At 37.1% G+C, this 24917-nt stretch overlaps 1 protein-coding gene across 10 annotated transcripts in view; it reads left to right on the top strand.

The window, feature by feature from the left end:
- The window catches only part of Nbeal1 (neurobeachin-like 1), a 167793-nt gene that overhangs the window by 29479 nt on the left and 113397 nt on the right, over window positions 1–24917 (top strand). For all 10 annotated transcript variants that reach the window (XR_001236404.1, XM_013520723.1, XM_013520721.1 and 7 more), the window contains exons 5-9: window positions 978–1059; window positions 1779–1906; window positions 13721–13803; window positions 18871–18956; window positions 24073–24379. Coding sequence is in view for 9 of the 10 variants with exons in the window: in XM_013520723.1 (XP_013376177.1) it covers window positions 978–1059; window positions 1779–1906; window positions 13721–13803; window positions 18871–18956; window positions 24073–24379 (686 nt within the window). In the remaining variant the exon portion in view is untranslated. The remainder of the gene's footprint in view (window positions 1–977; window positions 1060–1778; window positions 1907–13720; window positions 13804–18870; window positions 18957–24072; window positions 24380–24917) is intronic.

The raw sequence follows: 24917 nt of genomic DNA, 5'->3' as shown, positions 1-24917 counted from the left end.
GCTATGCAGTTCAGGCTGTCTTTGAGCTCACTTTGTAGCCCAGGCTGGTCCCGAACTCAGAAAGATCCTCCTGCCTCATACTCCCAAGTGCTGGAATTACAGGTGTGCGCCACTATGCCCGGCTGAGGGTTATATTTTTATTAAGCATCAGCACTTACTGACCTGATGCTTCAAACAAGGTGTGATACTCTGCCCTTTTAGAGTATGCAAGGATGCCAGTGGATCTATGAAGGACTTTTAATATAGTAGAGGAAATACGATGTAAGTCTAAAAAGGGAGTTATAATTCAAAAAATAAAATGAAAATTAATAATCTACATGTGTGGTTAATGGCAGTAGTATATACAAACGCTAAATTAAGAATCTTCATAAAGAAAAAAGAACCTGTAAGTAAATAATCTAGATGTGTATAATTGCTTATTACCTACTTGGGTTATGAGATATTGGTGATTTTTTTCTTCTGTTTATACTTCTACATTTTCTAATTTTCCTGTAATAAGTAGATGCAAATCTATTTTTAGATACCGTGACTTTGTAAAATTTTTTTTTTTTTTGTCTTTTTGAGACAGGGTGTCACTATGCAGTTCAGGCTGGCCTTAGGCTCACTTTGTAGCCCAGGCTGGTCTTGAATTCGCAGTGATCCTCTTGCCTCAGCCTTCCGAGTGCTGGGATTACAGGGTGCGTCACCATGCCTGGTTTGTAAAATATTTTCCAGTTTAAACATTTTCTGTTTATAAGAGACAGTTAAATGGTACATAAGCATATTTCACATTCTTAATGGGAAAACAGTTATACAACCATACTGGGTTTTGTTTTGTTTTATGATATTAGGGATGGATTGCAGGGCCTTATACATACTAGGTGAGTATAATGTTAATGTTTTAATATCATTCGTATTTTGTTCATCAGTATCTCTCAAAATTCATGCAAGAGCACACATTTTGCCATTCTTATATTTGATTCTTTTTTTCTTCCTAGAAATCTATCAAATGTGGAAGAAATTGGAACATGCTCATATATTAATCATGTCATCACCATGACAACACTCTATATTCAACAAGTAGGTGTAAATTGATATATTCCTTGTTGTGTTATTGAGGCTAAATAGCTTTTACTGTTTTATATTAGAGATGATATAGTTAAATATTTTAGGAGAGGTTAAAAATTGAGAGAATTTAAGTTACTGGATAATCTGTATTTCAGAAATTTTATCAAAAGATGGACAAATACCTAGTAATAGGTTGTTTCAGTTTATTTATTTATTTTGGTGTGGGGAATTGAACTCAGGACAGTTTGTTGCAATTTAAAAAGTAAAGTTTTTTGTGGTTTCTTTTTTTTTTTTTTTTTTTTCCTGCTACCGGGAATCAAACTCACGACCTCATACTTGCCAGGCAGGCGCTGTGCCGCTGAGCTAAATCCCCAGCCTGTTTTTTTGGTTTCTTTTTTGGTGCTGGAAATCGAACTCAGGACCTTATGCTTGCCAAGCAGTCATTGTGTCACTGAGCTATATCCCAACCCCTAAAAATTAAAGGGTTTTACAAGTGGCTTTTTAAAATGACAGTTTGGCTTTATTACTTACCATACCTTATTGAATGCATTATTTTTTCAAATAGTATTTGACTATATTTAAAGCTATCCTGGGAAACACTTGAAATTTGAGAGGGTTTATCTAGTCCATATAATTAAATGACTCTTTTAGGAAATCATTTATTTGAATAAAATAATGTATGGTTAGATGATGAATGCTATATGTCTTAAGATGTTTAACTTTATTCTTAGTTAAAAAGCAAGAAAAAAGAGAAGGAACTGGCAGATCAGACAGCTGTTGAAGAATTTGTGATTCATGCATTGGCATTTTGTGAAAGTTTATATGATCCATATAGGAACTGGAGACATAGAATTTCAGGGTATGTCAAAAGTCATGTTCATTTAAAACCCAAATGTCGTATGTTTAATTCTCCAGAAAGTATCTTCTCTATGAAAACAATTAGAAAGATTTAACTCTGAGATGGAGAAATATGAGTGTGTGATAAATGCTGCCTCCATATAATTAAATGTACTCTGAACTTCTCCTTTTTTCTTTCTTTCTTTTTTTTTTATTTGGTCTTTTTGAGACAGGGTTTCACTATGCAGTGCAGGCTGGCCTAGAACTCACTTTGTAGCCCAAGCTGGCCTTGAACTCACAATGATTTTCCATCTCAGCCTCCTGAGTGCTAGGATTACAGGCATGCACCACATGCCTGGCTGAATTTTTATTTTCAAGTGCTGTTAAATACCGACAGTTTGCTAAGAAACATTAAAAGCTCAATAATAAAAGTAAAATATACATATTTTCTAGTTCTTCTTTTTAAAAAACTTAGTTGGGGGCTGGGGATTTAGCTCAGCGGCACAGCGCCTGCCTGGCTAGCCTGAGGACATGAGTTTGATTCCTGGTACCAGAAAAAAACAAAAAACAAACAAAAAAAGTAAAAAACATAGTAGGAGGGACATTTGAGGGGTAGGGCTATGGCTTAGAGATAGATCAGGTGTGGGACCTTGGGTTTGAGCTCAGTACCCCCACCCATCTACCCAGTGCATATATATTTTGTGTGTGTGTGTGTGTATATATATGTATATATATATATGTGTGTATATGTATATATATATATGTGTGTGTGTATATATATATATATATGTATAGTTTTGTTTTGTTTTTGCGAGAGGGTCTTGCTACATAGTTCAGGCTGGTATTGAACTCATTATGTAGCCCAGCAATCATCCTGCCTCAGTCTCCCAAGTGCTGGGATTACAGATGGGTACCACCACACCCAGGATATATTTTATATTATAAAAATCCTTTTTAGCAGTATTTTGTCCTTTGGTTGGGGGGTACTGGCAGTCAAACTCAGGACCTTGTGCTTGCCAGGCAGGTGCTGTGCCACTGAGCTATCCCTGGCCCTGTCCTTCTATTTTTAATTGTGATGCATGTGTCCTTCAGGATCCAGCCAGAAAAACAAATCGCACTTGGAAGGCTGAGGGAGTAGGATCATTGCGAGTTTGAGGCCAGTCTGGGCTACAAAGTGAGTTCAAGACTAGCCTGAACTGTGCAGTGAGACCCTGTCTCAAAAAGACCAAAAAAAAGAATGTAATACAAAGAAATTATTAAACAGAGGTTAGAGAATTGGAAAAGCAAAAGTAGCACACTGAGATAATGCAGAAATAGTGACTTCAGGAAACAGTTACCATCTTTTGGGCTTTGAGAACAGAGACGAAACTGCTGATAGCAGAATCTAGATGTTTAGAGAGCCTGCTAGCACTGGGACTTAGAAAGGAGCATTACTTAGGTGCTGCTGGCATTGCTAACTAGCTAGGAACAGGGCCGTTCTAGACTTGCCAAAAATAAACTGAAGACAGTAACCAACCACTATTGCTTTAGTTAGAACTGTTGCTGGATTGATGTTCATAAGTACAGTAAGAAAGAGAAACATAGAGCCAGTTCCTCTTTCATTCTTTTGCTGCTGTTTAGTACTTGTTACTGGGGAAATCAAAAGGATGCAGCTGGAAAAGGAGCAATTTGCAGTGTCTGCTCCAGCATCAGAAAGTAGAGAGGATATGGGAGGGTGGGTTTGTAGCATTGTGACAATAGCTTAATTCCCAGCACAGAACACAGAGCGAATCTCTGCCTACCTGTAGGCCCAGATTAGGAGGAGTTGTATCATCACGTCCCTCAGACCTCTTTTTTTAGGTTTCCAAAGTTTGCTGACAATTTCCCCACTTCTATTTCTAGTTTAATCTGACTCACTTATAAATAATTCCCACTACTTGCAACTAAAATTACTAAAATTCAACTTTCATTACTAAATAATTTTTACAGGATTTTCAGAGTTTCCAGGGTAGTATGCCTTGACTTTGAATAGCCACTGGTAGATGGTGATAAAAGTTGATAAGTGCAAGAACATCTATGTAGGCTGTGGCAGTGCACTTTGTATATTTCTAGTGATAACGTATTTTATTGAAATAATAATACATCCTGATGTGAGCAGGGATGTGTTGATCCAAGGATACAAAATTTCAGTTAGACTGGAAGAAATAAGAGTTGGATTGCAAAATGTGGTGACTGTAGTTAATTACATGTTGTATTTCTTTTGTTTTTTAATTTCTTTAGTTTAGTTTATTAGTACATGTTTGTAGTACATGACTTTTGCATTCCTTATAAGGAATTGGTACATGTTCATTACATATCTCAGTGCCTTTTTTTCATCCTTTACCTCTTCCCTCTGTTCCCTTCCATCTCTTGATTCTCTTCCTTTAAAATGATGGGTCTTCCTGCTTCCTCTCTTTTGGGGGTCTTTTTTGAGATAGGGTCTCGCTATGCAGCTCAAGCTGGCCTTGAGCTCACTTTGTAGCCCAGGCCGGCCTCAAACTCACAACCATCCTCCTGCCTCAGCCTCCTGAGTGTTGGAATTACAGGCATGTGCCACCACACTCAGCTCCTGCTTCCTCTTTACTTTTACTCTGGGTAAAAATTGCTAAGAGTATAGCATTTTTTAGTATTGTCACCACACATATACAAAAGATAAGTATGTGAAGTATTCATTTGTTAATTACCTTGATTTAGCCATTCTATAATGTATATATATTTGATATATATCATCATAATATAAATGATAATTTATATATCATTTATAAATATATATGAATTTATAAATATATATATCATAAATATATATGATTTTTGTCAATTAAAAAAAGAACATGTACTTTAGTAAAAGGAACATTATCCCAGGTATTAAATATAACAATCTTCTGTGCTTATTTTCTTTTTTTTTTTTACTTTGTAAAGGTTTTTTTTTTTAAATTTTGAAAAAGAGGGATAACATAATAATGGGGGGGCTTACCAAATTACAGATAAAGTGGTAAGAAATTATCAATGGTTATTGTTTCACATATTGTTATCTACAAGATAGTTTCTCAGGAAAACAAATAGACAAATAATAGTGAGTTACAGACAGAAGAGGTAGGAGATTATCAATAGTTGTTGTACTATACTTTGGTATCTTCAAAGTGGCTTCTAAAGAAATAAATAGAGCTATACATGAGTGACCTATTGAATAATCATTGTTCTCAATGGTTGTTGTAGGGAACACATAATGATAGACATGCATCCCTTTATGAAATAGGATAGGAACAATACAAACATTGCAGAGTTATGGATAGATTAGTAGGAAAATATCAGTGACTGCTGTAATACATGGTGGTATCTTCAAAGTGATTTCTCGAAGACAGAGATACACAAGAAGGATCTAACAAGTAGTTACAGCCTAAGGGTTGTCAAAAATCAAGTGAGCCGTTCGGAGCGAAAGGCATTTTTGTAGTGTTTTCTCTCCAGCCTCCCATCCCATTGGGACCCCACAACCAGTTAGTGTCTTCTCCCCATCTGTCAGCACAGGCAGCAGGAATCCTGCTGCAGACTTCTCCGGAGCTCCACCACAGCCTGTACTGTCAGGGGAAGAATGGTTTCCAGGGAGTCTCCGCAGGTATTGTGCAAGGTCCTCCTGGTTTACAGCTTCCGAACGGCTCTCATGACCCCAGTCCACAGGACCTCTGACTCCTCGGGCTTAGTCTGCATTCTCATCTTCTCCGAGTCCTTGTTTAGCAGCTGCTCCTCTGCTGACTGTGGATCTTTCTGGTTCTCAATGGCAGGAGCAAGAGTGGCCCTTTGTATGGCACATATTCCCAGGGGTTTCTCCATGTTTGAATGGTTCACACAAGTCCGTGAGTGGGCATCTGCAGCTGGTGCATGGTGGGCCAGTTGTGTCATTGTTTCTCTGTGTCGTGGTAGTTCTCAATTAAGTGGCGGCGGCCGGCCCTTAGGCCGGCATGCAACAGCGCTCGCGGCCACGTGGCTTCCCCTGTGCCGGGGGGGCCCCCTTCCAGGCACATAGGAGGCAGGAAGCGAGCCAGTCGGAAGATCGGTGCTCCCCGCCTGTGGCTCCCCGTGCGCTGGAGGTCCTCCCTCCGGGGGCCTACGAGGCAGGAAGCGAGCCCCAGTGGTATTTTAAAATTTGAGACAAGGTCTAATTGTCTAGGCTGGGTTTGAGCTTCTGATCCTTCCGCCTCAGCTACCCAATTCTGGGACTACTGTGTGCTACTGCGTCGGGAATAAGGCCCTGGGATTTTAAAAAGCTGCTTCTTCGCATCCTCGCACCTTGGAAGCTGGTACAACTGTTAGGTTTTGACCATGCATCTAGCCAGGCATGGCAGTGTAGGCCTGTAATCCCAGCACTCAGGAGGCTGAGGTGGGATTACCATGAGTTTAAGGCCAGTCTGAGCTACATAGTGAGACCCTATCTTAAAAAGAGGGGAGACACTACTTTCTATGGTTTTCAAGGAGGCAACCTAACAAACCCCCCTCCCCGCAGGCAGTGAACTATCTCCTGTAACCTGCTGCGGGACTGCAAGACCTTCAGGTGACTGAGGGTCATCAGCAGAAGGTGGCTTCACTCACCAGGCTCCAGGTGGCTGGCAAGCACATGGCACCCTGCAATGGCTCTGTCTGTGTCAGGCTACTAATCATTCAGGCGTTCGTTCACGGGTCGGAACACTGAGCGTAGACATAGCCTCGATTCTCTCTGCTACCTAGTGACGCAGATATGACACAGCAGCCACACCTGCAGCGCCTCGAGGGGCAGCTTGTGCTTATTTTCATATGTGCTTTATACCTTGAGAGAAGCTGTCTGTAGATAGTAATTGGGTTACACAGAGAAATAGAGCTAATAGGATGTGTACATGGATGTGTGTGGACAGATATTAAATCATCCTAAGAAATTGGCTCATATGACAGAAGCCAACAAGTCCAAATCTGTAGCATAGATCAGCTGGCTTGAAAGCCAGAGTTGCAGATGAAGTTCTGCAGGCTGCGAACGAGTCCTTCCTTGTTTGGAGGCTATTCTTTTTGTTGTATTCCAGCTTTTCAACTAACTGAATGACACCTCACAATAAGCTTTACCAAAAGTTCACCAGTTTACCAGTTAAACTTCTCCAAAAATAGCCTCCAGGGTAATAAAATTGTCATACTGTTCTAAGACTTGTTGACTGTTTAGTGATGGGAAGGTACTAATACTATTCTAAACACTTTTTTTTTTTTTTTTTTGGTCTTTTTGAGACAGGGTTTTGCTATGCAGTTTAGTCTGGCCTTGAGCTCACTTTGTAGCCCAGGCTGGCCTCAACTCACAGCAATCCTCCTGCCTCAGCCTCAGCACTTCCTTTCTATAGAATTGTCATATGTTCTTTCTTCCAGGGAGAAAGCCTTTGAATTTTTGTTTGTGAAGATTTTTTTTTTATAGGCTAGTTATGCTGCAGTGACAAACAAGGGGCCTGGAATAACAAAGATTATTTTCTTGTTCCTGTGGTCTGTCTCCCGTGGTTAGGTAGGAGCCTGTACTTACCCTAGTCCCTCCAGGTCTCAAACTACTGGAACAGTTGGCATCTTGCACTTTGTTAATTTCCATGTGAGGGAGAAGAAAGTGTGAAAGGTCTCGTGTTGTTGTTCTGAACTCATTGGCCAGAACCAATTGTGTGTCCTCATTTACCACAAAGAGCATAAAGTTCAATTCTACCATGATTGTAGGAGGGCGGCAGACATGGAAATAGTTGACAGACAGCACTAGGACTACCTTTTACATCTACCTACGCACTGCTTATGACTTTCTAAAGATACAGATAGGAAAGTAGATGCACCTTGAGACCATAATGTTAAATAAATCAGACACACTATTTTAAATATTGAAGAAACCCAAACTATAAAGAGTAAAATAAAATATAGATAACAGGTTATAGGGAGATAGATCTTTTGCAAAAGGGAAGGGGACCAAGAGATGGGGGAGTGAAAAAAGAATTAAGATGTGTTATGTGCATTTACCAACTCCCTACAGAGAATTTAATCATTATGTACTGCAAATGCTGTATATACTAATGAAAAATAAAAATTAAAGTAAAATTTAAAATGATACAGAAATATGACAGCCCTTCTTTGGTAGTCTGCACACTCATTTAGCATGTTAGTTCCCTGTGTATCAGTATTCCTTCTATTTTCATGGGAATGCCAGAGATGTCTCAAAACCTTTCTTCCTCCTACTCTTGATACTTTTCCAACTTCATTTTAAACTTGTCAGCAGTAGCCAGTCTAAGAATACAAGTTTTGAAACAGTGACTTTTTTCTGTATATTTTATACAGAATTTTTGTTATAAAAAGTTTTAGAAGTTGTTGGGCATGGTGGCACATCCCTGTAATCTCAACACTCTGGAGGCTGAGGCAGGAGGATAGCTGTGAGTTCAAGGCTAGTGTGTGCTATGTACTGAGTTCAAGGCCAGCCTAATTGCATGATGAGACCTTGTCTCAAAAAACAAACAAAAAAAAAATTTGAGAAGAATTTTATATGTAGGCAACAAGGCAGATGCAAAAAAAGGAACATAAAATTAGTCTGAAAATGATAAAGGAGCATCTAAAGAAATCTTGAAAATAAGAGCAGTGTAAATTTAAATGTGGAAGGAGAGAAGATTTATATTAAAAAGTAGATCTCATGAAACAAATTAAGTAAAATTGTCAATTTAAAAAACAATATTTATTTCTTTGTTTATTTTGCCTTTTTTTTGAGCTATGCAGTTCAGGCTGGCCTTGAGCTCACTTTGTAGCCCAGGCTGGTATCAAATTCAGAACAGTCCTCCTGCCTCAGCCTCCCAAGTGCTGGAATTTCAGGCGTGCACACCTCGTCCGGCCTATAAAACAATTTTGAAAGCTTAAAAATTTTTTTAAAAATAGTACAACATCATATAGAAAGAAAACTATATATTTTATGTAAGGTGGCCACAGAAATAGGAATAGAGGATGAATAGTGGCATTTAATAAATGCAGGCAGTATTTACCAGGAATAGTACGTGAATCTGTGTATTATTTCTAGTATGCATAACAGTCTTTCCATCTTCTGTTACATAGTAACTGCTTTGGAGGTAAATGGTAAAGCCAAAGAATTTAGACATAAATTTCTTTGACTTAGGGAAATTCAGTCATGGATTTATGAGAAATCCATTGCTCATAAAAGACCTATACAAAGGATATACAGCAGTGATTTACAACGTATTTATTACTGTGATTCTGAAGTAGAAATTTAGATTATATATATATTGTATTCTTTGTGCTTGATGTGGATGGTAAGAGCCAGGTAAAACAGATTTAATTAAAATTAGCATAATTCCACAGAGCCATTTAAAATTATATTCCTTATCCAGGTGTGGTGGCGCATGCCTGTAATGCCAGCATGAGGGAGGCTGAGGCAGGATTATCTCTGACTTTCCAGTCCAGCCTGGCTATACAGTGAGTTAAAGGCCAACCTGAACTACATACATAGTGAGACCCCATCTTAAAAAAAAATTTTTTTAAATATATATACATATTTCTTGTTTAACGAGCAAGAAGATGCCAAGATGATTTTCTTGTTTATTTAATAAGCAAGTAGATGATTTTCATACTCCATATAATTTCATTTGATTAATCTGTTAGGTCAATTTTTATTATACTTGCAGAATCTCACATAGAACAGTTTCCTCAAGTGGAACTAAAATAAGGAGCAGAAAGAAATTTTCCCTTGAAATAACTTAATCAATCAGGCATATATTTAAACATATTTAAGTTCTTGCTCTGTGCCCAGTGCAAGTTCATTAGGTCTCTGTCCTGCCCATAGGAAAAAAAAATTAATTATACAGTATTAAATTATGCCTTGGGGCTTCTGTGTGCCAAATTTGTGACAATACAGTATGCTGTATACACAAAAACAATTACAGGAAAAAATTGTAAGCCATTCAGGAACTAAAGGGAGTTCACGAGTTTATATCAGTGAGCCCTGTGTAAGGGAGAAGGGAAAGCTTTTGTTTACAGCCCAGTCTGGATTACATGCTGGAGTTGAAAAAAGAATTAGCATTTTTAGTTCCAGTAAACATTGGACCAGACAAGAATAATTATGGTAAATTTAGGGGGAAATTTTAATGAAGAGTATGATATGTGCATCATTTTAAAATATCACGGAGCCACATGTGGTGCATGCCTGTAATCCCACCACTGTGGAGGCTGAGGCAGGAAAATCACTGTGAGTTCTAGGCCAGACTGAACAGTATAGCAAAGCCCTGTCTCGAAAAGAAAAGAAAAATGACAGATTACTAATTTGTGAATGAAAATGTAGAGAATATTTTGGATGGTACTGGACCACAGAATCCATTTACAGGGTTACTAAAGGTATAGTGTCGGCACTGAGAATCTGATGAGTATCGTCTGCCTCCGTGTTGACCTCTGATAAAGCCACATAATTACTCATGTGGTGTCCAGCAAGAATGCAGCGAGTACCCAGTAGTAAGAAGATGCCAAGGAAACTAAAAAGAAGAGCATCCCAGTTCTAAAAGGGAGGGGTAAGGAATAGTGTTCGTCAAAAATGTTACAAGGAGGTTGTGGAAATATTTGAGATTAATGGAGGCTAAAGGGCACCACATGTAATACTTGACCCAGGGCAGGAAGCTATCCTGGAAGGAGATATACTATAAAGATGTTACTGAATGATTTGACAAAACTGGAGCATGGGTGATAGACTGGATAAAAAGCACTGTATCAGTTTTGAATTTATTACTATCCTGTGGTGTTATACAAAACAATGTCCCTGTTATTGGTAAATATTCATTTATTATGAAGAGGTAAAGGGCTGTAATATGTGTATCTTCCATTTAAGTATCTGGAAAACATAAATATTTATATGTAAAATATATGTATATATGGGTAGAAAGTGTGCAAATGATAAAGATTTGGGGTAAAATGTTAGCAAACTTAGGTAAACTATATTTGATGTTGGTTGTGCTACTGTTACACAGCTTTTGCAAGAGCTTGGACTTATTTCCAAAAAAGAGTTAAAATAAATAATTATATCTTAGGGCCTTGGTGTTGACAGGAACACAAAAAAGCAATACAGCTAACTTAACCGGGGGACATGAACTTGGAAAACTGAGATGCAAACAAATGTTTTGAGCACTCTCAGAAATCAGTTAATATATGTTAGCATCGGCCAAGTGCTAGATGCTTGACCCAAATAACAAATAATAATGGAGCTGTCAAATATAATGTGTTTTAAAAGTGGTATAAAACAAAAGTTCATTTTTAGCCTTATTGTCCTAATAAAAACATAAGTACAGTCCAGGCGTGGTGACCCATGCCTTTAATCCCAGCACTTGGGAGGCCAAGGCAGGAGGATTGCCACAAGTTTGAGGCCAGCCTGGGCTACATAGTGAGTTCAAGGGCACCCTGAACTATATAGCAAGACCCTGTCTCAAAACAAAACAAAATGAAGCAAGCCAAAAAAAAGTACAGTACAAATCACTTAGGCATTATTTTTTGTGTTCTAATATATAGTAGTGCTCACCTCTTCATGTTAGTATTTAAATTCTCATTGTAACAAATATGGAAATTATTTGTATACTGCATATAATAGAGGAGCATTAGAATAGATAACTGGTTGCAAATTACGGAAATATATTTTCATTATGTTAATCAGGTGAGGATGTTTATTGTTCATCGCACAGTTTGTTTGACTAGAACATAAGTAGTCTAATACCTAATATAATTTATATATATAACAAAATGGAAATAATCGCATGGTAAGACATAGCTGATAACTCAAATTTCATCTTTTTTTTTTTTTTTCCCTTTTCAGTATTGGGGATTGAACACAGGGCTTTTGCATTGAGCTACATTCCAAGTACCTTTTTATTTTTTAATTTGAGACAGGGTTCTCACTAAGTTGCTAAATTGCCCAGGCAGGGTTCAAATTTGCAATTTTCTGCATCAGCCTCCCTGAGTGTTGAGTTACAGGCATGTGCCACCATGCCTGGCTAAATTTCGTTCTTTTAAAATTAATTTTCTATCATATTACTAAATTTTTATTTATTTATTTTTGGCTTTTTGAGACAGGATCTCATTATGCAGTTCAGGCTGGCCTTGAGCTCACTTTGTAGCCCAGGCTGGTCTCGAACTTGAAACGATCCTCCTGCCTCAGCCTGCCAAGTGCTAGGATGACAAGTATGTGCCACCACACCTGGCATATTACTAAATTTTTAATTTGAAACTATAGTAAAATTCTGTATTGTCATAAAGACAAACATGTCTTTGATAATAATTTTTTTTTTTTCTGGTACCAAGGATCAAACTCACGACCTTGCGCTTGCCAGGCAGGCGCTGTGGCCCTGAGCTAAATCCCCAGCCCCTTAAATGTGGTGGTTTTTTTTTTTTTTTTTTTTTTATAATAATCTTAACTGGAAGATAATTATGTCCTAAGATGTAAGCATTAAATTCAAGAAGTATGATCACTTTTATGCCTTCTACACACTGGAAATCCACATTAGATTGGAAAACAGTACAGTAAGGAATGGTGTTTGATGTGATTACTAGTGAATGTGGGTATAGATCTTGAGCTTTGGACTGCATTCTGCCATCCCCAAGTCCAGTTATGCCTAGTTGGCGTATTCTGTGGTCATCTGGCTTTTCCTTGTAGCTTTGAATTAATAGCTCAATTATGGTCACTTAAGAAAGTGTCTAAAACCAAATCTTTAGATGCACAGAATTTCTGGGTATCTGTCCTTCAGGTAATTTCCACTTGCATTATCTTTATCTCATAGTGTTAAGTGCTTTTACAGGGTATTAAAAGAAATGCTTGTGGTTTTTTTGTTTTTGTTTTTGTTTTTGCTTTTTTTGTTTTCACCAGTTAAAAAAGTATCATTGTAATGTTAGCCTTTTTTCCCATATCATCATGCATAAGAAATTCCTTTTACATTGAATTGGAATGATCTGAGTAAAAGCATATGTAGTTTGTGTTCATATTACAGTCTGTAGAAAATTTCCATCAAAACTACTAGAATTATCATTAAAAAATATCAGCCCATAGTAGATCCATATCATTAAGATCAAAAAAGCCAATTACATGGACCCATTGTGTCCAGTAATAGTCTTAGAAGGTGGCATAATGGCCTGGCTTCTGAGAAATTGCAGTGTAGTATAATAATAAGCCATGACCCTTAACTGTCAGTTTAGCGGTACTGGCTAGTCAGAGGTGGCAAGCCTATGGCACACATGTTGTTTTTAACAAAAGATGTTAATATATGAGTTTTTTTTTTTCTAAACTAAAACCTCAGCATTCAGATTTAATTGCCATGTTGGTACTTTGTGATAAATAAGTGGGTCTGAGGTTGCAATTTGGTACTCTTCTCTAAAAGGTTCACCATCACTGGGCTAGTTCCTTTTTAAATTTCCAGTTATTTAGAAATTAAATTGGCTATAATTTTGCCTTTTTTTTTTTTTCTTTTTGAGACAGGGTCTCGCTATGCAGCTCAGGCTGGCTTTGAGCTCACTTTGTAACCCAGACTGGTCTCAAACTCAAAATGATCGCCCTGCTTCAGCCTCCCAAGTGCTGGGATTACAGGCGTGCACCACTATGCCCAGCTTCTTTTCATTTTATAATTTAGAAGAAGAAATTCTTTCATTGGTGACCATTTAAATTATTTGCTAGATTTCTTTTTCAGGATTATGTTAATCTTGGAGATAATTGTTCAGTGTACAGATTAAAAGTAAAATGTTAAATTTGTTTTATGATTATTTTTGTAATTATACCATTTGTACTTGCTTGTGTTATAATTGTCTTCTTTTTTAATGATAGGCGAATCCTTAGTTCTGTGGAAAAGAGCAGACAGAAATATAAACCAGCTTCTCTCACTGTGGAGTTTGTTCCTTTCTTTTATCGTAAGTACATTAATACACTAGTTACTTTCATTTTGATTTTCATTTTACTCTGATTATTTATTCTTATTCTGAATCTGACCTTAGTTTACCTTTGTGAATTTATAAGATAAAGGTTAAGAACATGTCACTGGAGTAATTTGTTTTTGGTGATTGTTTTCACTTGGTGTTTTTCTGTTAAAAGAGCTGATTTTGTGTTTGTGAGCTAAATCTGTTACTGATGATAGTATACTTTACAACTTCAGAATTTTTCTGGAAGTCAGGAAACTTGGCTGAAGGCTTTGCTCAGTGGAGAGCACATGCTTTATATGCACAAAGCTTTGGGTTTGATCCATAGCACCTACCTCAGAGAAAAGGTCCCTACAGTCTGGAAGAGACCTGACCACTATGTATATATGTGACTTATATGGGCCTTAGTTTTCTTTCTTAAAAAATGATTACACTGACTTTATCTTTCTCTTTCTTTTCTTTTCTTTTTTTTTTCTTTTTTCTTTTTTTTTGAGACAGGGTCTTACTATATAGTTCACGCTGGCCTTCAGCTCACTGTATAGCCCAGGCTGGTCTCGAACTCACAGCAATCCTCCTGTCTCAGCCTCCCCAGTGCTGGGATTACAGGCATGCACCACCATGCCCAGCTGTTATACTCACTTTAAATACAGAAAAATTTGCAGAATAGAAAAGGAACACTTTTGATCGTATTTAACCGTAATCGTCTCCTCTGGGGCCATATGTCTAATAGACATGTGGATAATAGGGCTTTAGAGAGGCACGGTTTAATGTACCTGTAGTTTTCACATGTTAGTGATGTGTTAATGTATGTATAACATTAGCTGGCTACAATTTCACTAGGTGCTAGGCATTTTTCAGCTCCATTCTAATCTTAGGGGATCACTGTCATACATTCAGCCCCTGATGGATCAGTGTTGTCATGTGGTGCAAGGCTGTATTTAGAATTAGCCAGCTGCATTCAGGTGATCTCAGTTTTGTTGACTGCATCCAAAGCATCATAATCTCGAGCCAGTAAACCACAAGCTTTTTTCTCTATCAGGCCTGGTCAGGTTTGGCCATTTCAGTCATAGAGGTTCTTCACAACCTGTTTGGTCAGGTGCTTGTCAAAATTGATTGCACAAGGAATATAAAAAGTGTGTTGCTCTCTTTTTTCTCCATGGCTAGTTAAGTTGTTAAGAGGGTTGATGATACCATAGTGATCAGGTTTGTTTCCTCTGGGGCACTCTTGAAAATTTTTGGGCTTTTATGGCTGCAGTGTTTTAGGTTAAGAAAGGCAGGTAACTTACAGATCTTCTTTTTTCATGACTGTACACTTTTCAGCACGGCCTTATCCTTCGGTGCCTTTGCTTTGGCTCCAGCATTGGGAGAGATAGGGGTTTTCTTCACTTTTAGTGCCATCTTCATGAAAAGGGTCTCCAGATACAGTACCTTTTTATTTCATTACTTTCTAATATAATTTCAGTGTGGTTAGAGAACAGATTGTGTTATCTTCCTGACCATTTTTGATAATATTCCTCTCTACCTGTGGTAATACTTTTTGAATGCTTTGTCAGATATTAATATAGTCATCTGAAATTTTATAATTAGAGATTACGTGATCTATTTTACATCCTTTTTATCTATTACCTTTCTCGTGTGCCCATTTGTGGCTGAATGGAACACTATTATCTTCTGTCTTTGTGTAAAATCAGAAAATTATTTAGCCTCCTTGTAGTTTTTTGTCTGTCTTGTGAAATTTGATACTGTCATGTCAGGAATCATGCACAAACACAAAATAAGTCCTGTGCATATTTTTGGAGCACTTTTTCTCCATTATCTTCTTCCTCCCCACAAATCCCAGTTGCCAATGCCTCCCTAACCACTGATTTCTGGCTCCCCAACTCAACAAATAGACATGTTCCTTTTGATTCCCACTCTGTGTATAGTAGCCCATAAAGGGTCTCTAAACAGGTGTCTGAGGTGCTTCTTGGGTCTACTTTGTTTACCCGTTCTTGTATATTACTGTTCTCACTCAGTTTCTGGAACCAATTTTGTCAATTTTTTAGGTTCTTTTTATTTATTTATTTATTTTTATTGTTTTTCTTTCAAGAGAGCAGTAAATGAGACACAAACAAACAAAAAGAATAGAACAGTAGCAGCATACCAGTATCACAGACATAAACAAATCAAAGCAAAAACATTCAAAGTGATACAGAGTCTCAAGACAAAATAATATGAATCAAGAGTGGTTGTTACATTACATATCGCTATCCTCAACTACACTGCTCGGATTACCACATGTAAGAATGAAAGATTGCTCAAATCATTAAGGAGAATAAGAAAATAATTGTTCCATAAACCATGAGAGATAATGCAGAGTTTCACTAGACAAGATGATAGGAGTTCACCATTGTAATTCCATTGCATATTTTACCTTCAAATCAGTTGCTCAGATCACCAGCCGTAAGCATACAAAGTCGATCAGAACATAAAAAATTGTGAGCATTAACTGTTCATTTCAATACACCATCAGACATCAGCAATACTGTTATCACAGCTATTCATATATATATTTATATTTTGCGTTCTTTCTTTTTTCTCTTTTCCCTCATCTCAGTCTTCCCTTATGTTGAACAGTTTCTTTCCCTTTCCTATCTATTGTACATTTTGAGTTTTACCTAGTCTTTCAGGTTCCTACAACAAGGAGACAATATGATGTTTACATATGTGGGTCTGATTTATTTCACTTACGAGTATGGTCTCTAGTTGCATCCATTTACCTACAAAAGCCTTGAGATTATCTGTTTCAATAGCTGGGTAATATTCTATTGGATAAAAATATCACATCTTTTTTATCCATTCCTCAGTGGATGGGCATCTGGGTTATTTCCAAGATTTGTTAGCTATAACAAATTGTGTTGCTATATACATGGGTGCACATGTATTGCTGTGGTTTAATGTCTTTAATTCTTCTGGGAAAATACCCAGAAGGGGAATAGCTGGGTTAAAGGGGACTTCCACTCCTAGTTTTGTGAGGAATCTCCAAATTGATTTCCACAGTGGTTTCACCAATCTACACTCCCACCAGCAGTGGAGTAGTGTTCCTTTCTCGCCACAGCCTCTCCAGCATTTGTTATTGGTTGATTTCTTGATGATAGCCATTCTTTGTGGGGTTAAAGTGCTGTTTTAGTTTGTATTTCTTGAATGACTAATGACATTGAACATTTTTCATGTACTTATTCACATTAGTATCTCTTCATTAGTGAAGTGTGTATTCATCTCAAATGCCCATTTCTGGATTGGGTGTTTGAATTTGGGAGGCCTGATTTTTTTTTTTTTAATTCTTTATATGTCCTAGATAGAAGTCCTTTGTCTGAAGGGCAGTTGGCTAAATCTAGGTTCTTTATAGTGCCAATTATTCTGACATAGGATAACCTAATTTAATTGTAAATATCTATCAATACATTGTACCTTAAAGCTGTTTCTTTTTGGTAATGTTACATATAATATTGGAAATAATTCTGTTATTATAGTGTTATATAAGCATGAAACAATATATATGAAACTGTTACAGAATTATCAAAAGAAAGGGGAAAAGCATTAGTTTATCAGTAGAGAACTGGTTAAATAAATGTACATCAAAAAAAAATGTGCCGGGCATGGTGATGCACATCTGTAATCTCAGCACTTGGGAGGCTGAGGCAGGGGGATTGTGGCAAGTTTGAGACCAGTCTGGGCTACAAAGTGATCTCAAGGTTAGCATGAACTGTGTAGCGAGAACCTGTCAAAAAGAAAAAAAAAAGTAGATCATTGTACTTTTGTAGTATATGCTTTCTGTTTATAAAAAGGAACAGGACAGTATCTGTTAAGAATGTATTAAGTTACTGCATAGTGAGACCCTGTCTCGAAAAGACCAAAATAACAAGAATGTATTAAGTTAAAAAAATGATGCAGTATTTGTCAGCTCTGTATCCAGGAATTTCACATGGGTAGATTGAACTAAGTAATGATTTAAAAATAATCAGCAAAAATGTTGCATTTGTACTGAACATGTACAGACTTTTTTCTTGTTGTCATTCCCTGAAACAATGCCGCATAACAACTACTTGCATAGTACTTACATTGTATATAAATTACGGAGAGATGATTTAAAGTATATAGGAGGAGCAGAACAGGTGATGTGCAAACACTGCACCCTTTTATATAAGGAACTTGAGTGTTCTTGGCATTGGTATCTTGGGACGAGGATACTGGAACCAGTCACCCATGGATACTGAGGGAAAACTGTGTATGTGCAGCTTTTGCTTTTTTTTTTTTGTTCATGATAGGGTGTTAGGGCAGGCGTGGGTGGACCCATGCCTGTAATCTCAGCACTTGAGAGGCTGAGGTAGGAGGATCGCAGTGAGTTTGAGGCCATCTGGCCTACACAGTGAGTTCAGAGCTGAACTACATAGTGGAACCCTTTCTCCAAAAAAAAAAAAAAGATGGAGTGGTGTGGTACATTGAGGAAGAAGTTGGAGGAGACTTATTTTTTCTTTGTCATGTCAGTTTGTAACACTTTTAAAATAATAAGGTAATTTGTGGTGGTAAAAGAAAAGTTGCTATCGGTACTAGAATTTTATTTAGAATATTGGCCCTGGAGTAGACACAGGAAATATTTTTGTCCAACTGTTTCATTTTATAATTGACTACAGTCACTTATACTAATAAGAGGCAACAATAGTAGTAAAAAAAAAAACCTACAAAATCCAATTTTATGTCAGGTTTGGGTTGATGTCTAGCTACTTTACTGAGTTGCCATGTGACTTTAGGCAAGGTGCTAACTTCTAATCTTTCACTTACTCATTTATAAGTGGGACCAGGATATTCTCCTGTGGAAAGTTATTAGAATTAAATGAGAAATCACAGAGTACCAAAATGCTGATTATTTCTCTTTTTCTTTGCTGTGACAAAATGCTTTCCATCTTTGCCTCTGACAACATTTTAATGAAGTAGTTCTTCATGCTGTAATTTTACATTCCTTGGAAATTAATCCTGTTGTGAAAGAAACTGTATTTATTTGTTTGTGTATTGTATTCACAGAATGTTTTCAGGAAAGTGAACATCTCAAGGAAAGTCTTAAGTGTTGCTTATTGCACCTCTTTGGAGCCATTGTAGCCGGTGGGCAGGTGAGGACAGTGTTGAAAGTTAACTTATAAATCATAGTTAACAGTGCCAAAGATTTTCCATGGATTGCTTAATGTGTTCTTTGTTTTTATAACTTCATAAACCATCTAGTTTTGAGTTTACATTTTGTTTAAACTTAACCTTTTTTCATTTTTTATCTTGGTTCCAGAAAGCCTAAATAATAGTACTGACAATAAGATTATTTGATAAATAAACAGATTTAACAATTTTTAGTATTGTAAGTTCATTTTTTTTGTTGGCCTTCAACTACTATTTCTCACTTTAGGGTATAGGGTAATTTTTGTTGTTGATTTAAAGAAATCAAGTCGTAGCAGCTTAGTTTCTAAAGGTATATGAGTGTACGCACTTTTCTGTCATCAGTACTAAATGAGTGTATGTATCCTTTTGGCAGTTTGATAAAGCCTGTTGCCAGAATGTTTTTAAATATGTAAGATATGTAAGGTCACAAAGGAAACCACTCATACCAAAATATTAACCAAACAAATTTGTCCTGTAGTAATATGTGCTGTTTATAACATATAAATAAAACCACCTGGCAGTGAATGGGCCCGCTTGTCAGGCCTGTGGAGACTGCGGCAGGAAGTTCCCTTGAGCTCAAGAGTTTGAAGCAGTCCGGAGGCAGCATAGTGAAATTACCTCTTTAAAAAAGGAAAGAAGAGATGATTGTAACAACTGTTGTAAATGAAAATGCATATGATTTATCATTGATAAAACCACAAATGTAGTTTAGTGTTTACAATAAACATCAGTGATAAAACTACAAATGTGCTTTGTTTCAGGTTAAGATTAGTGGAAATGAAAATTCAATTTTTTTCTTTTTTTTTTTGTCTTTTTGAGACAGGGTGTCGCTATTCAGTTCAGCTAACCTTGCGCTTGCTTTGTAGCCCGGGGTGGCTTTGAACTCACAATGATCCTCCTACCTCCTATCCCAAGTGCAGGGATTACAGGCATGTGCCACCACGCCCACCTTATAATTTTTTTCTAGCTAAGGTTGTAGATCCATTGAATTCCCTTGCTTTCTCCCCTTACTTTTTCTCTGTTAGGTTGAAATTCTTTTTTGGTACGTTTTTTGAGATAGGGTCTCACTTTGTGATCCAAGGTGGTCTTACCTTGCTACATAGTCTATGCTAGCCTGGAGTTATTGTCCTCCTGGCTCAGCCTGCTGAGTGCTAGAGTACTGGGATTATAGGCATATGACACCCTACCTAGCAGGTTAAAAATTCTTCCCTATTTTAACAATTAAATTTTTCTTTCACATGAAACATTCTTTAACATTAGTGAACTATGTTCTTTATAACAAATTGCATGTTTAAGTTACACTTTTACTTTAAAAATTAGAAACTTTTTTGGTTTGTTTTGTGGTACTGGTGATTGAGCCCAGGGCCTTTGCAGTGACCTGCATCCCCACCTCTTGTTTGTTTTTGTTTGTTTTTTTGGTTGGTTGGTACTTTTATATTTTAAAACAAGATCTTGCTAAGTCACCAAGTTTCTTGGGTTGTATAGGCATGTACCTACCATGCCTGGCTAAAATTTCTATTTTTATTTTTATTTTTTGGTACCGGGAATCAAACTCAGGACCTTGCGCTTGCCAGGAAGACACTTACGCCACTGAGTTATATTCCCAGCCCTTAAAATTTCTATTTTTAAAAATTTAATTGCATTTTATTTAAAGATACAGGGGCTGGGGATTTAGCTCAGCGGCAAAAGCGCCTGCCTGGCAAGCGCAAGGTCGTGAGTTCGGTTCCCGGTACCGGAAAAAACCAAAAAAAAAAAAAAAAAGATACAAAATTGTGCTGATAATACTTTCGACATATTACCTTAGCAGTCTGAGCATTAGGGAGAAATCCTTGTCTGTGTTCAGGAAGAAAGCGAGAACAAGCTGGGTGTGGTGGCACGCCTGTAATCCTGGCAATCAGGAGGCTGAGGGAGGACAATTGGCAGGAGTTCAAGGCCAGCCTGGGCTACACAGTGAGACCCACTGTGTCTCAGAAAAAGAAACCAAAAATCAGTGTTTAGGTTATTTATGTGTAAGACCCTCCCATGAGTCTCTGTATCTTATAGCAGGAGGAACTATTGGTCCTGTAGCAATAAGAAGTTGCTCTTTATTTGATAATTTAATTAGCACTTCCTGTTCTGTTAGGAGATTTTGAAAGAGTAATGGTCATTTTTCAAATAAATAGCAGGTGACTTCATATATTTAAGTAATCTTTTAAAGTAAATGTGCCCAATTTAGATCTGCTTTTTTGGATATTTATTTTGTTTTGTTTTGGCTTTTTTCCGGTACTGGGAATCAAACGCATGACCTTGCGCTTGACAGGCAGGCGCTGTGCCGCTGTGCTAAATCCCCAGCCCCGGATATTTATTTTGTAAATACTATCATGAGTTTCCTATCTTGGTACTGCTACAATCCCCTTATCCTCTTTATCGTTTTTTTTTAATTTTCTCTATACATAGTTTTTTAGCCCTTGTACTCACTGAAAATTTTAAAGACTTATTTTTATTCCCATCTGTGGCTTCCAGAACACTGCTTAAATTTCTTTCCTTCTTTTATTTATCCTGTTCCTTTCTTGACACTAAACCAGAATCCCCACTTAGGTTTCCTGGTAGGTTGTATAGTCTTCTGTTTACCTGCTTGGAAGATAAGGATCTTCTTAGAATGAGAGAAACAGTGTCCAAAATTGTATTTTCCATTTTGTTTTCCTAGGCACCTTCTGATATTAGTTACTTTCTTCTTTTGGGTCAGTATCTCCCCTTGCCATCATTTCTTCACTACTCTGAATAAGAATTAATAGATATATATGGATGAAAATAGAAGTGATTCTGTTTGGCTCCCATTCTCTTTTTGAACTAACAATACACACTTTTCCTTAGTACCTAGGGTCAGTCCAGCCCCAAGGAACTTCTATAATGAAAATTAAGTAGATAATAGGAGCTCAATTTATTTTATGTACTGAAAATATTAAAAAATGCTTATGATCAGGACATAGCTGTAGTTATACCAAAGTCAGAAAGTTGTTTATTTTTTTTGTTGTTGTTTTGTTAAGTCTTTTTGAGTCAGGGTTTCACTATGCTGTTCAGGCTGGCCTTGAACTCACTTTCTAGCCCAGGCTGGTCTCAGACTCACAATGATCCTCCTACCTCCACCCCCCTAGTGCTGGGATTATAGGCGTGTACCACCACACCGTGCAGAAAGTTGTTTGTTGAGTGTGGGGTCAGTACAAAGGAATTTAGATGAATTGAATATCTGAAGACATAAGAATGATCTTATCATGATGAACAGAAAATAATGAAGTCCAGTCTTCACTCATAGCCATACATTGTGCCTGGGCTTTCCATGGGCATATTTGTTTTCTTTCTCTCTAAATATACCCCAAAATACAGCCTGTTATGTTTTGTGTGAAGTGCAAGGGCTTTGGTACTGACATAGGTTTGAGTCTTATATCCATCTTAGACTAATTGACCTTAGATAAAACTATTTAATGTGCTTTAGATTATTTGTGTATAGTATGGAAACAGTAACATTTACAAGATAGTAATGATGATTAAATGACATGATATATAAGTAAAGCAGTCAACAAAGCACCTGTAGGTATAAAAACTAAGTGAATCATTGTTCTAGTGCATACATGGTTTGCTGTAAGTAGCAACTAATAATAAAATCACATGAAGTTAGTTTACTTTCCTCTCTCAATTAAAAATGTTGTGGGGATATAGCTCAGGGATGGAGTGTGAGCCTGGCATGTGCAAGGCTGTGGTTCAGTTTCCTGCACTCTGTGCAGAAGTAGAAAATATCCAGGACTAGCCTAGTGACTGGGGTCTTCAGGAACTCCTGCTGGACTGAGTCTATTATCTTTACACTCTAAGAAAACTTCTGGAATTCTGGCCATTGTGCTGGCACTCGGGCACAAAAATCTCTAGGAAGTCATGAATGAGACAAATGGCATGTGCCAGCTATCTCTAAAGGGATAGTGAAAAGCTGACACTTTCTAGGCATGGTGATGCATGCCTGTAATTCTAGCCGTCTGGGTGTCTGAGGCAAGAGAATCACAAATTCAGGCCAAGCCTAGGCAACCTCTCCTTCTTCCTTTTTCTCCCCTTTCTCTTATTCAAAAAACATGGTGTTTAAATTTAAATATATTATTATAAATTGGGTATAGTGGCACATGTCGGTATAATCCCAGCACTTGGGAAGCTGAGGCAGGAGGATCACCAGGAGTTTGAGGCTGGCCTGAACTACATAGAGAGACCCTGTCTTAAAAAAAAATATTTATTTATGTGTATATATATATATTGTCCTGAACGGCTTCAGAAGTTGGCAGGAATAATTAGATAAGTGTGTTAGAAGCAAGGGGAAGTATTTTGAGAGAGATTAATGGCAGTGTGTCTTTCACTGTCATAAACTTAAACATGCACCATATATTTCTGTCATCCTCTGTAGCTCAGCTTTGAAGGCCTTTGAAGGCCTTACTAGCCCAGTAACAGAAAAAAAAAAAAAAGAGAGAGAGAGAAAAGTGGATATTTGCTATCTTTTTAAAAAGTCTTATTTGCCAAACTTGAATGATAAGACTGCAAAGAAGTCAAATATGTCCAGACAATATTGATAAAACTTACTTTCTCAACTTCCTTAGCAGCAGGGATGGTAGGGAATGTGATCCTCATTCTGGGTAGCTATCAGTCTAGGAAAATACCAGATTTCCCTTGTTAAGAAAGGCAGGGGAGGTTGAATGTTGAGTTCCTTCCGTAGTGGTACTTATTTTCACTAATACTGTAATGTGTTTAGGGTAGAAGAAGGTAAAAGGACCAAAGGTGAAGTGCTGCCCTCTCCATGTCTTTTACCATGTACCATTAAGCAGAACTGTTTCATGGTTACTCTTAGCTTCAAAGGAAGATGGAAAATATATTTTCCATTCATCATGAGGAAGTGAAGTCTTCACATGTGTAAAACACCACCAGTGTCTGTTAAATTACTCGTTTAAAATTTTTATATATTGATTTATTAAAGAAAAATTTCTTTATAGGCTTATTAATTCTCTTTTCTTTACAAATATATAACCACAGTTAGATTGGATTTCATTTTTATTGCCTTTAATGTTTCAGAAGAACGCTTTGCAAGCAATTTCTCCAGCCACCATGGAAGTTCTTATGCGAGTTTTGGCAGATTGTGATTCTTGGGAGGACGGAGATCTTGAAGAAGTGGGTAGGAAGGTAGAACTCACCCTGAAGTGTCTTACAGAAGTGGTACATATACTTCTCACTAGCAGCTCTGACCAGCGACAAGTGGAAACCAGTACTATTCTGGAGAACTACTTCAAATTGCTCAACTCAGATCATTCAGCTTTACCTAATCAAAGGAGGTCCAGACAGTGGGAGAGCCGATTCATAGCTCTACAGATCAAAATGCTAAGTAAGTGTTCGATAAAGACTTTTCTCTGAGTTTTTTTTTTTGCTTTTGCATTTCCCACTTTCTTTTGAAATAACGGCACCAATATATTGAAAGTGGTGATTTTTAAATTGCAATAATAGGTGTTTTTTGACTTCCAAATAATATAGAATTGATTTGTCTGAAGTGTAATCCACTAAAAGTACCACTATTAAAAAGAAAATCAGCTCTCACTTCATAACTGTAGAAAAAGTAAATTTTCAAAGTGTCATGTGTATTGTGTTTTTTCACTTATGTTGAATCGATTTTTTATATGCTTTTAAAATATTTCTGTAAGCTCAATTCAGTATCTGACCTTCTTTTGAGGGCCTTTGTTACTGGGTTTTTTCTCAGAGCTCCTGTGTATTTTTTTCTCTTTTCCTGTCTTTCATTATTTTGTTTCACTGTGTACATATATATTTCTCTCTCTGCTCTGCAAGTTCCCTCACCAGTATATATAATTTCTTACTGTTTTCCTGTGTTGTATTGTTTTTTTTTTTTTTTTTTTTTTTTTTTTTTTTTT

This window comes from Chinchilla lanigera, unplaced genomic scaffold, assembly GCF_000276665.1.
Source record: "Chinchilla lanigera isolate Chin_1 unplaced genomic scaffold, ChiLan1.0 scaffold00056, whole genome shotgun sequence".
Classification (NCBI taxonomy): domain Eukaryota; kingdom Metazoa; phylum Chordata; class Mammalia; order Rodentia; family Chinchillidae; genus Chinchilla; species Chinchilla lanigera.
Note: the sequence above shows the minus strand (reverse complement) of the source record. Positions and strands in the feature narration are given on the sequence as shown.